At 26.9% G+C, this 13,083-nt stretch overlaps 3 protein-coding genes across 5 annotated transcripts in view; all 3 read right to left on the bottom strand.

Annotated features, from left to right (window-relative positions):
- LOC126851156 (ribonuclease Oy) overlaps positions 1 to 643 on the bottom strand; it is a 2,544-nt gene extending 1,901 nt beyond the window's left edge. The window contains exon 1 of the mRNA XM_050594824.1: positions 441 to 643. Within this exon, the coding sequence (XP_050450781.1) occupies positions 441 to 502 (62 nt within the window). The 5' untranslated portion in view covers positions 503 to 643. The remainder of the gene's footprint in view (positions 1 to 440) is intronic.
- LOC126851141 (28S ribosomal protein S31, mitochondrial) overlaps positions 1 to 9,124 on the bottom strand; it is a 26,495-nt gene extending 17,371 nt beyond the window's left edge. The window contains exon 1 of the mRNA XM_050594795.1: positions 9,115 to 9,124. The gene's annotated coding sequence lies outside the window, so the exon portion shown is untranslated. The remainder of the gene's footprint in view (positions 1 to 9,114) is intronic.
- On the bottom strand, positions 561 to 13,083 carry LOC126851128 (ATP-binding cassette sub-family G member 1-like). 3 transcript variants are annotated; one of them, XM_050594770.1, is made up of 13 exons: positions 12,411 to 13,083; positions 10,100 to 10,397; positions 6,522 to 6,639; positions 5,736 to 5,925; positions 4,942 to 5,087; positions 4,151 to 4,389; positions 3,609 to 3,805; positions 3,294 to 3,462; positions 2,853 to 2,953; positions 2,559 to 2,714; positions 2,236 to 2,476; positions 1,883 to 2,048; positions 561 to 680 (listed from the first exon to the last, which is right to left on the bottom strand). In XM_050594770.1, the coding sequence occupies exons 2-13, from the start codon at positions 10,269 to 10,271 to the stop codon at positions 656 to 658; spliced, it is 1,920 nt and encodes a 639-aa protein (XP_050450727.1). In that variant the 5' UTR covers positions 10,272 to 10,397; positions 12,411 to 13,083; the 3' UTR covers positions 561 to 655. The 3 variants fall into 3 exon arrangements, with proteins under 3 accessions (XP_050450727.1, XP_050450726.1, XP_050450728.1); XM_050594769.1 differs by having other exon boundaries at positions 12,264 to 13,082; XM_050594771.1 differs by lacking the exon at positions 561 to 680 and having other exon boundaries at positions 1,655 to 2,048; positions 12,264 to 13,079.

The raw sequence follows: 13,083 nt of genomic DNA, 5'->3' as shown, positions 1-13,083 counted from the left end.
AAAAAAGTCATCTACATAAATTTATTTATATTTTGTGTCTCAAAAAATACTTTATTTTAATTAGGCGATCATCTAATATTATGTTATTCTAATGTTCAATAAAGCTGTGTAGTTTTCGATTAGAATTATTTGACCAATTGAGTTTAGAAAGATCGAATTATAGAACGGCTTATTTTGTACGTGTTAATTAATGCGTCATTAGATAATTTCTTGGAAGCTGTATGTGCGTTTTAACATTGGTATTTCTCGCTAAACTTTTTTTTTAAATGACTTAAGCATTTTGGTATAATATTCGTTAACATCTGTACGCGCACGTGCTCAGGTGTGCTAATGCTAACGCACATTATCTTCATTTATCAGAATATTGATATAGCGAATTATATAATAGTTTGAACAATATTTTTTTTAATATCATTGAATATTAATATTAATTTACTTACCCATGTGTGATGTACAGTAAAGACAGCAAAAAAATACACAATGCAATATTATATTTGGCCATCCTAATAGGAAAAGAGAAAAAAATTGTTCCACGTGGAGAGAGTAGATATGGACTCCGAGAGAGCAGTGTCGAAGCTAAATGCGCTCAACTCTCCCACTACCTTTTTCTGCAATTGCCACCACTACCTTTTCCTATTGTTCCTCTTTCATTCTATTATGTGTAGGTAACAGATGGTCTTCTTTGCTCGATTTCATTGTGAAGAGATAAAATATTATGAATTTGACATTATTAAATATTCTAGCAGATGTATCGTGAAAATACTACATGAATATTGAAATACGTCACGAACATTTAATTGACATAATTATACACATTATACATGTAATTGCATAAAGTAATTTATGATATAATGTTATCTTATAATTACTTAATTATACTTAATTATACTTTGTAATTAAATTTATTTTAGGAATTTTTTTTTTATAATTATGACATTTTTCTCAATAATTGGTGGCATTAAATATCAAAATAATCATTATTTTTGATATTTAATATGATCAAAAAACACAATTTTTGATTATTCAAGTTTGATTATTCAATTCGATTTTCAATTTTTAAAAGATAATATTAAATTGTGTTTGCTGTTAATACAAAAAGAGAGAGTTTAATTAATATTATCATAATTACATAATATTATTATATTACATGTAATTATGCGTGCTAAAATTGCAGTAGTAAATAATGCTGACGAATGAGTAGAAAAATGCTGAAACCAATGTATCGTCACGAACCAACATATCGAATTTTCTAACATCTTTATCTACTAACTTATCGCTTGATATTTTCTTTATTGTTCTGGCATGACGTATATGTCAAATAAAAAAATCACGTTTATGTTGTGTTATATTAACTTCTAAGAGAAAAATTCCTGCAAGCATGCAACCAAACATACTTGTGAACAATAAAAATAGCAATAACATTAGATGGTATCATTTTCTTTCATAATTCATTTTACGATACTTGATTACAATTCATTTTTTATACAAATACAATCCTATAATACAACTATATGTACCCTTATTGCATGATTTAAATTATTGCTTTTATAAATAAAGTTCTATATACAAGATTTTCTTATTTTATCTTGAAGACATTATAGATATGAATTTGACAATAGAATGACAAAAATAGGAGAAAATAAATTTTGCAATATACGTTTTACTTTCTTTTATTTAACGAAAATTATAACAGATTATTAACTTTTTATATTATTAGTGTAAATCATTTTTTTTAACAACAATAAATATTACGTTGAAGATATTATTGTATAAACAATTTTTTTTTTTAATGAATTTTTATTTTTTTTTATATTTTTTTCAATTACGTTTTAAATTAAAAATTTGTTTTAGAGGGTATAAAGCTAAAAACATTAACACTCACATATTGAAATGGCTCTGGATGGACTTCCCGATTATATGAAGCATCTGAAAAGTTTTGTTTGGTTGCACTCTTTGCTTTAATAAATAATATAATATTCCTTTACAAATAATAAATATTATAATAAGAGCTAGCATATCCAGCCAATAATTTGGAGCATTCTCTAGACCTGCAAAAACACACAGATAAGATGTTACTTTAATATCTCGAATATTTTTTTATATATTATTAATAAATAAAATAGAGAAAATCATTAATATATATAAAATATAAATGCGATACGCATATATAACAGCTCTTAAAATGAATTGAATCATTCAAAACAATTGGCTTGAGTATTATTATGAAGTTTCTACCTATTATTCGAAAGATTTCTTTGGGCGAACTGAAATGACAATACACTTCTTCTACTGGGCAAGGTAATCTCGGTCTATTAAAACCGTACATAGCTACTATGAGAGCCTCCAATCCATATCGAATATGACTGACATACATAAATAACGTTCGATAAATTGGTAGAGGAGTGGAATCTCCAAAATCTTGCATCGCGGTTAAAATCATGGTACAAGTTATCGCCGGTCCGAAGAATACTGCATTCTAAATAAAAAAGAGACATCCGCTGTTATATCTATTAATTTTAAAGAATGTTCTATATTCGTAATTATCATCTCAAACATACTACGGAGTTGAATATGCTAGCAACATTATATCCTATACTCTCCCCGATGAAGGCGCAGATGAAGCAAGTACTAAAGAACATGATGCATCTATGCCATTCCAGGGGTTGTCCCGTAATAAAGTAGACCATCGAAAGATATATAAATCCTAACAGTATCTGAGAAAAGAGAATTTTTTAAATAATTAGCTAGACTTGATAGAGGTCTAACGTAATAAATAATAAAGATATCTAATAAGTGATTTGTTAAATGAAATATCTATATTATACAATAAAGAATTTACCAGAGGAACCAACCTGTAAAGGTATATTAATTACATTTATGGCCCAGTAGTATGCGCTAAGATTGTACCATCTGTTGAAGTATTCTCGTTTCATTACCTTAATTTCAAAGGGAACTATAACGAAAGAATATTGAAATAAAATACAATCATAAGTTTATTTCTGTTATAGTTAATAGAGTATAATTTAGTTATTTTTCTTATTTAGTTATTTTGCCTTTTTATTTTTAGATAAGATTTTACGAAGTTTAAACATAATAACAATTAATGGATATTATAAAACACAATTGTATATTATATATTTTGATTTCTTTTAATGAATATTTTATCTCGCAGAGAAACAGAGAGATATTAAATATAATATCGACAAATACTGAATTTTTTAAGCAGAAAATTAATTTAATTAATTTTTTATACATCAATTCTAATTACGTATACACAAAAAAGATATTCTTACAATGCATTAATACTGGTAGCATGGGTATATACAGAAATAATATTATGCATGCGAAGCAAAAGCCAAAATTGTACAAAGCCTTGGAACCATCATTGCCCATATTCAAAAACAGTGAGCCAATTATTAATCCCAAAAAAATGTGTAGCGATATCTTCAGATAGATGTAATTCTGTGAATATATAGAAAAAAAATATGCTTATTTAACAATATAATTTTTTAGAATCAAGCTTTCTCAAATTTTTTTTTTTTGAATTATGATATAAATTCATTCGGCACTTAGTAATATAATATATAATATATATATTTGATTCTTACTCTATTTCGATAAAGCTGCACTATCATTCTCTTGATTAACGTTTTGAACTGATCAATCCAAAAGACTTTCGAATTCTGTGTATCAAGCTCGAGTTCATATTTTGCTCGAGAAATCGGAGGAATCGGTAACTTCTTGACGCAAGTAATCATTTGTTCGATCAGATCGGAACCATAATCGCCCGAGCAGATTTCTATTACTGAATAATTATTCGAAAAATTAATAATTTTTGATATATCAAGCATCATTATTATATCATTATGATTGTGAAATTAAATTAAATATGAATTTGTAAAATCTTAAGAGCTAATATATCTAGGCATCATTATCATATCATTATGATTGTGTGTGAAATTAAACTAATTGTAAGTGTGAATTCTTAAAGCTCTGAGATCTTCTACGAAAAATGTTAAACGTTTTTTATAAAGAATGCAACATATATTATAGTTTATAAATTTGAGGAAAAAATTGAAAATAATATTGAAAAAAATTATAAAAATCGAAAAATATGATTACACAAAGAACATATGTGCATATAACTTACTGAAATCCGCCGGATTGTAATGCTTCGGGCATTCTAGATTTATGCTTTGTAGGAATGGCAACACGTTATTCGAGGTGCCTCTATAAGCACATTGTCCGGCAGTCACAATGTAGACATGATCAAACCTATTAAATATACTTGCGCTGGGAGTATGTATCGCGCATATAACATTTCGTCCGAAACGTGCCAGCTTTTGAAGACTATCGATGCAATAAAAAGAGGACAACTCGTCTAATCCGCTGAAAAAATTTTAAATTTTTTCTGTAATGCTTCTACAATATTAAAATATTTTGAAAGAAAAGTTTTGTGCGCACGCTACAGTCATCTCATCACGAAAACATAACACATGAGACGAGATGCTATTTTCTATTTCCTAATAAAATTCAAAGATATTATGAGTAAATGTTTTATTTATGCAATGCAATGGATAATTTAACAGGTTTATGATTTTAAGACAGATAATTGAAAATTGCTTTTTATGCATCTTATAGCTGCAACAGGTGATAATTTTATGTTATTATTTTAATAAATCCATTTTATTTTGCTAATGACTACTTATATACAGAAAAAATTATATAATTATAATGAGATGAAAAAATAATATGATTCACACAAATTTTTCTATTTTTTACTATCTACACATACATTTGAAAGACACATATGATTACTTTTTCTATTATAATTATAATATGATCAGTCATATATATAATTATTTAAGAGAATAAAAGCTGAGATATATATTATAAATAAGAAGATAAGATAATTTTATATAAATCTTGTACAATACTCACGTGGTCGGTTCATCTAGAAAAATTACAGGTGGATTGTTCACTAATTCGAGGGCGATTATTAGCCTCTTTCTTTCGCCACCGGAGAGTTGTTCCATAAGCGTGTCTTGTGTTTCGGACAACCTAAGTGTAGCCAGAATCTCATTTATCTATAAAAATCAATCGTTGTATAATATTAACTTTCTGAAAATGTGAATATCTTTACGACTTATATAAATATTATAAATTTATTAGACAATTAGTGATATTAACAATAAGTTAGATATCAATTTTTATAGTTATTTTTTTGCTATTCTATGTCTGATTTAAATTGCATTTAATCTAATCTCTGCTGAAATGCGCATATTATATCTTTTCTTTTTTGATATGTGGCAGGAATGTTATGTTAATTGGAAATTAGATTTGACGAGATTAATAATGGTATTATCTTTAGGGAACTAATATTTTAAATGAGGTATTTAGATAAATTATGTAATTTTTGTTATTATTGATAATTGCATAAAAGTATTGATAAAAAAGTTTGACAATGAATCAGTGAAGGTAAACGTATATATATATAAAATTTGATTTGTATAAGAAACAACTGATACTTGAATAATTTTACAACTAAATGTCAAAAAATGTTTTAACAATAAGTGTGTTTAAACAAGAAGCATAATTATATTAATTAATTTGCTTTTTTGCTTCAATTTTTTATTCATTTGTTCGAAATAATCGTTTTGTCCTTGATTTTGTTTTCTAGTATAAGCCGTTAAAATATTCTCTCGTAATATTAAGCTACGAAAGATCATACTTACAGCAATATGTTTTTCGAATTGCGATTTTTTTTTGCCCAGTTTTAAGTCTGCGGCGAAGGACATTGCTTCTATAACCGTGAGTTTCGGTTGTACGAGATCATTTTGCATGATGTAACATGACATCTTTTTGAATTCCTGCATGTTCCGCGGCTGACCATTGATATTTATTGAGCCACTTATCTCCGTATATCTATATATTGAATGTCTTTAATGTTATATAATAAATTGCAATGCAATGAATTTTTTTCGTTGTTTTCAACTTTATACAAAATATACAATTATTTATCGAACTATCATATAATCTTTTTGATTATTAAGTTAATTTTTTTGTTCTTAATTATTCATAATTATAACCAAAGCGCACATCCTTTTGATTTTAATAATTAAAGGTTACCACAAAGTTATTAAGCGTTGTGCAATATACTGTTTACTAAATACAATCTTATATAAGTCAAATGTAATGAAGCTTGAAGTTTCTAAATAATTGTGTATAAAATTGTTGGAAAACTGGAAATATATACAGAATGAAAATTAAATATATATCTTTGATAATACGTATGTATAATAATGTTTGTAGATAATTTAATTTTAATCGTGTAAATCATAACAAGAAGTAGATAATAAGAAAAAATAAAATGATAGATAATGGACTTTTATATATAATGGATGCCGATAGTTTCTCTGCGAGAATAATTGGATTTATGACAAAAAAGATTATAAGAGCCAATATGATTTGTTGAACGATCTTAACTTTTTATTTGAATTTATGATTATTTAATTACATACTTATATCCGGCAAGAACATTGAGTAACGTCGATTTTCCAGCACCAGAAGGACCCATAATCGCTGTTAGCTCACCCGATTTGAATTGTCCGCTAATTCCTTTTAAAAGCATCTTTGACTCTGCAAATTTTTGACAAAACATTGAATAATATATTATATTTAAAAAAAAAATATTTTTTTTCGTTTATGATTAAAATAATTAAAAATATTTGACGTACAAGTTTCTTCATAGAAAATGGAGATTACTTTTAAAATATTGAAATTACTGTTTATACAGCAATTGCATCAATTATATACGTTCATAAACTTTGATAAAATTTCTTAGAAAGATTTTATTACGCTGCGGGTTTGCTAACTATTTATGTAAGACGCAAAATTGTGTGTGAGAAAAGCATTATGTATTATACATCTCCTTGAACTCATTTAAGATATAAACTACGATGCTATGTCATTCGATCGTAAAAGTAGCGTTTTCTTTTTCATTTTCTTTTGTTCAGTATAGTTCTTAAGTTGCACTATTAGAATTTTCTGAGGAACAAAATCAGCATATTCTTTATAACTCACATGTACAAATTGAAAATTTAAATAGAGTTAAAACGTAAGGAATAAATTGCGCCACGATAGTGAGTGGAGATATTCCAATGAAAATATAACCATCATAATCCGTAGAATTTGCAAAGTATATATATACATATATCTACATTTGATTATATTTACGTGTTGTGTATTTAATCATATAAGCAAGTTACATCGCCATGTTTATAACATTGGCTTTGTCAGATTACGAGGCTACGCAAGAAGAATACGCTATTAACATATATTTCCCAAATGCCATTGCTCTGTTTTTGGCTCTTCTCTTCATACTTATATTCGTATACTCTTCATATTCATATACTTGCGTTCTAATTTATATTGTAAAATAGAGTTTACAAATTTTAACAAATGAAACCATAGAAGTATAAAACGGGGAGCACACACTTTTGCATAAGCGCATAACTATAAGCATAAGGAAATTGATTGGTTCATTTCCTTATGCATATATTTGTGGACCAATCAATTTCTTTATGTTTATGATTATTCGCTTATGCAAAAGTGTGTGCTCCTCGCTTAACTCTTTTACAGGCTGAAGGCATTAGCACAGAAGAATATATGAATATAAAATATAAAATATAAATTAAACTGAATATATTTCAAAGAATTTTGAGGGTCGCTGATTTTATCTATTAATTTAATTTATTGCTAGTCTTATATAATTTTTAAATAGATTTATTGTTTAATATAAAAACCTTCTTTTGCATATTTTTTATATGCTTTACATAGTGCATTATGCAACATTTGATCGTGAATTGCGTGAATCATGCATGATTTTTGCGGTTGAAAACGGCTTTTCCTCTTTACTTGTGAATTGTAACACTTAAATGACATTATAATAGCGTCTGTCAGCTTCTAGCCGCATTCTTTGAGAAAAGAGTAAACACAACTCGTGCTGTTCCTATTATTTTTATTCGTATAACGCGTTTGTTGACTTGACTGTTGCTATCCTATATATATATATATATATGAAGTTATATACAATATTTCTATTTTTAATTTTTTTAAATTTTTGTTTTAAATTTACATAGTATACATTGTTTGTATGGAGAAAAGCAGTAGCGAAAGTTTACGTTTTGTATGCGCCACAAATAATGCACAGCTGTAAAATAAATTTTCAAAATTGTTATACAATCATAGAAGAATAATTTCACTGCACTTTATATTTGTTAGTACTAAATTAATGACTCCTAATAATTCCGCTAATAATTCTTTGTGCGTCATAAGCAGGAATATTTTACATTATTCTGTCGATTATAGGAATTATCAGTTAATTTTTTTTTTTGTACAAGATAAATTGATCTCTCAGCTATGATCATATAATAATTATTATCAATCGCTTATTATTCATGAAGCTTACTTAATTATCCGTAATTTAATATTTCTAATAAATTAAAATTATTAATTATAATTAATTGTAGAAGTAATTATTCGATTGTATTAATGACTTTAATCAAAGTTTTGTTAACGAGAATAATTTAATTTCCGTATATTTAACTATGAAGTAATGACGTAATTTCGCAATTAGATTTTAATCGGTCAATTGTGTATGCATGTTAAAACATACATTTATCGAAATTATGTGTTTGAGATTGCTTAAATTGATGAGTTCGAAGTATTCTTTATAAAAAAATGGTATGAACAAAATTAACTGTATTATGAAATTGAGTAGTTATTTTTGTTGCTAGTTTTAAGATACACAATTTTATATATTAGTGCATAATTAAAAGAATTTAAAATATTATTGCTTTTATATCGATGTTTCAACAATTATATGAAAGTATATTAGCAATTAACATAATACAGTTTACAAACTTATATTTGATATTATGAAATAAAATGACGGTTTTGTTCCTTATTGTTCACTATTATCTCGTTAATGATGAGTGTTAAAATAACGTATCTGATTATATTATATGTATGAATATATGCACACACAACTTTTACTACAGATAAAAGAATTATGATTTGCTATAAATTTATTTGAATAATACCGATACAAGTTCAATTATACAAATATAATTTCGTCGTTAAAATAGGAAATTAAATTTTCTATTATGGATTGGCAAATTATTTCTTTCTAGACAAAATTATAATTAATTGATTTTAAAAGATTTCTTGTTTATTATTTACGTGAAAAAATACCAAGATTTCAAATTTTAGATTATATTTCGTTTTTTTTCGGAGAAAATTCTCGAAGTATATGAACAGCAGCAATTCATTGTTATTAAAATGCACAACTATATCATGATTTCACATATATATGCTTTATCATTAGGTATATAATTTATAAGTATATTAAATACTTTATTGTGTACACATGCGCGTGTGTGTGCGCATACGTGTTAAACTTTTCAAAATATTATCACACAATTTGAATATTTTTATCTTATTAATGCAACTTTAATTTTATGCGGCATTATTTTAATGTTTAATTTCTCTCGTTTTTTGCAATTTGCAATAATAGTGAGAACAAGAATTGAGCGAAAAATGATGAAATAAAAAAACGAGATACATATGAATCTCTATTCTTTGTACGAGTCACAAATGGGCAATAATGGCTATGGTCGACAAAGCTACGAGAAAGTACATATTTCGATTTTGACCGTGACCTTTATGCAACTTTAATGATCTTTAATCAATAATTTATCTGTTTTTTTATTGGGCGCACATCGGTGAGCTGCGCGGATGATGATGTGCTTCAGTTCTCTCCAGCACGGTTCACCGATGTGCGCTCGGCTAAAAATCGGTGATGATCCGGCCTTTACTCAATATTATTTATTTTATTAAGCATTATACAAAAAAATGATATAGAATTTTTCTGCTTGGTTTTAATCCGCTCTATCGAAACATTACGGATGGAGCAATTATTGTCAGCTACCCTGTATATAATATATTATATATATATTTTTACTCGTAATATTTTACGGTTTTTTTATACTGTTAATTTAACTTATTAATTTAAAAATATATATGAGATTGCCTTTACCTTTTCGAGAGCTCGGCACTGCATATGTCAAATCGTTGAATTCGATGTCCACCGCGGCCATTTTTGACGCATATGACACAGTACGTATAAAACGTTTGTCATTAGCGGAGATCTTTTCTACAGTTTTGTTGTTATCGTTTTCCTTCATGTTGTTTCTTGCAGTAAGTTCCATAATTATGATTTTCCACCTGAGTTTCGAGAACGATTTATTTTTAACTTGCAGTTGTCATTATCTGGTATATCTTCTTTTTTATAAAGCAAGAAATTGTTCGGTATCGACCAGGAAGAGTAATGATAGCTGAAAACGGATATGTATATGTTACTGATGCTAAATATAGCGTGAGGTGCAAAGAAAAATGACAATATCAAAAGAATTTCTTAATAGTAATAATACAAATCACATAAATACAATACGAGATGGATAAGCGAAACTGCAAACAGATAGGATATGTTTGAGATTTTTACATGTACACACACACACACACACACACACATATATATATATATATATATATATATATATATATATATATATATATTTCCGAGTTATTGATAAGCATTACTTTATTCAGGATACTCCAAAAAGATCTTCCAAAGAGAGAAAACATTTTCTTCTTTCTTTTTATATCCTTCTATAGTTTACATGTGAATGACGTGTGGGGGAATCGGACAAAAATCCAAGGTAAATGATATTAATGCAGTTTTGACTTTATACTCGCATATTACATAAATCTTATACAGTGCTGAACTTCAGCTGGCAATAAGTGTGTTTGATTGAGCGTTTGACATTGGGGAATTATGATTAACAAACTATATACACATAAATATATGTCACAGATAACTACACATAAACATATATCACAGCTAAATACACATAAACATATGTCACAAATAATAATTAGAGTGAATTCCAGATAGATATAAAAATGATGACCAAGACTAAGATCAAATGATTAAATATTAAGGAACCTTTGAACTATAAATCAAATTAATGAAATAATATATTCCTCACTGGATTTATTCATACAATAATATAACATTTACAATAAATAACATATCATATAAGTATATATGCAGTTTCTTTATATTTGTTTGTTTAATTGCACGATGAAATGCATTCTGAGTGTGGGAATCTTCCGCTTTTTTTTGCTTTAAATTCTATGTGGAATTAGATCGACCAAAGATATAATTTACTACTGATCAACTAATAGTATTAGCTGATTTATCATCTGCTACTATTTACTGATTAATTTTTATTAATTATAACGAATAAAAAACTTAACTTATTTACGATTTTTACTGCAATAAGCAAATACATTGAATTTTCACGTTGCTTCTACAATTTTTTCAACTATGATAACTTTCGTGTGTTTTTTTGCTTTTTTCTACTACCTTGTGTTCTAGTAAAGCCATATATGTATCTACATAAACATTTATCTAAATGGACAACTATTTATAGTGTTGCTCGGAAGTGTTATATTTAATAAACTCACTTCCGGCATTTAATATATTATATAATGTATCTACGTTATGAAAAAATAGTATATAACTTCGTTATTATTTAAGAAACATTTTTATTTTGGTTATTTTTTCATCTGTACAATTAACGATAAGAATATAGATAAAAAAGATAAGATACAAAAAAATGGCTCAGTCTCTCATCTGCATATTCTTTTTAAATATATTTTTCTATATTATATGATGAATCGTATATTGTATCTAACATAATTTCATTTATATTTATCTTTTGATTATTTTATCAATTTCGTTTTTGTGTAGAGTATTCCAAGTTCTCTGTTTTTTTTTTTTTTTTTTCATTTGTTAGTTCTCTTTTTGATTCTTTTGTTCTTGATTTTTTCATGCATTCAATTTTGTCTTGATTACTAATCTTGATATTAAATTTTATGTAAATTAAAGTTAAATACAAAATGAATTACATTAGTTAAACACAAAAAAATGCAATTATCATCACCTTTAATGTTTCTAAAGAGTAATTCTTCAAAATTTTTGAATTTTTGGATTACTGGCTTAATAATTATTGTACATCTAGTATTTTTAATAAAACAAATTTATATCTGAGTTGATCAAAATAAATCTATATAAAGAGACATATAAAGAGACATGCCAGAAAAAAACTTTGTACATGCGAATTGTCGAAACTTACGAATGGTTCTAAAATACTTGAATTTTACTTTTCGCGCGTTTCAATGTAATCATTAAACGGAAATATGGCAGCATCGGTTGCAAACAATGCACATCGATGGGACGTGATCTATCTGATTAACACAACTACTTCACCAGATAAACGAACCATAAACCTTAGTCGGCTAACACTCAGCACGCTACCAGTAGCAGCAACAGACTGACTTGGAAATAACATTTGATGCTTCTGCACAGCTGTAGCTGTCGGTATATGTACAGCATGACTCTTAAAATGAGTACTCATTACGCCTAGTGACACATAACGTGACTGCCATCACAGTTTGTATGAATACAGAATACAGAATAAATTTTAAAGGTGACAGCGTGTAATTCTCGAGTGAAAAGAAGCTGATCTTTATATAGAATCTATTATTTTGACGCCATTGTACACATATTGATCGTGTCTAGCAGCTATTGTAAATTTCTTCGTATGCAATTTAAATGATTGATTATTTAATTAATTGCCTAGTTTAAGATCACTTTTTATACTATAGTATGAATTGTTTTTATGACTTTAATTACTGTATTAACTTTGAAATAATATAAAAGATTGAAAAGGGACGTTATACTCAATATCAATTAATTGCATGTGTATATGATTTGCTAATTATTATGAATGTGTCATAGCAATAAAGATAAGAAAGAATAAGTGCGACAGAATTTATTTCATTTACTCGTTCAATATATAATGTATATAAGCTCAGATCATTCACACATAACAGAACTTTATCATAAAATATTCATAAACAAGTATCTTGTTCACTTTGTTTATATTTATATTT

Source organism: Cataglyphis hispanica, chromosome 7, assembly GCF_021464435.1.
Source record: "Cataglyphis hispanica isolate Lineage 1 chromosome 7, ULB_Chis1_1.0, whole genome shotgun sequence".
In the NCBI taxonomy this organism is placed as follows: domain Eukaryota; kingdom Metazoa; phylum Arthropoda; class Insecta; order Hymenoptera; family Formicidae; genus Cataglyphis; species Cataglyphis hispanica.
This window is presented reverse-complemented; position numbering and strand designations above follow the sequence as displayed.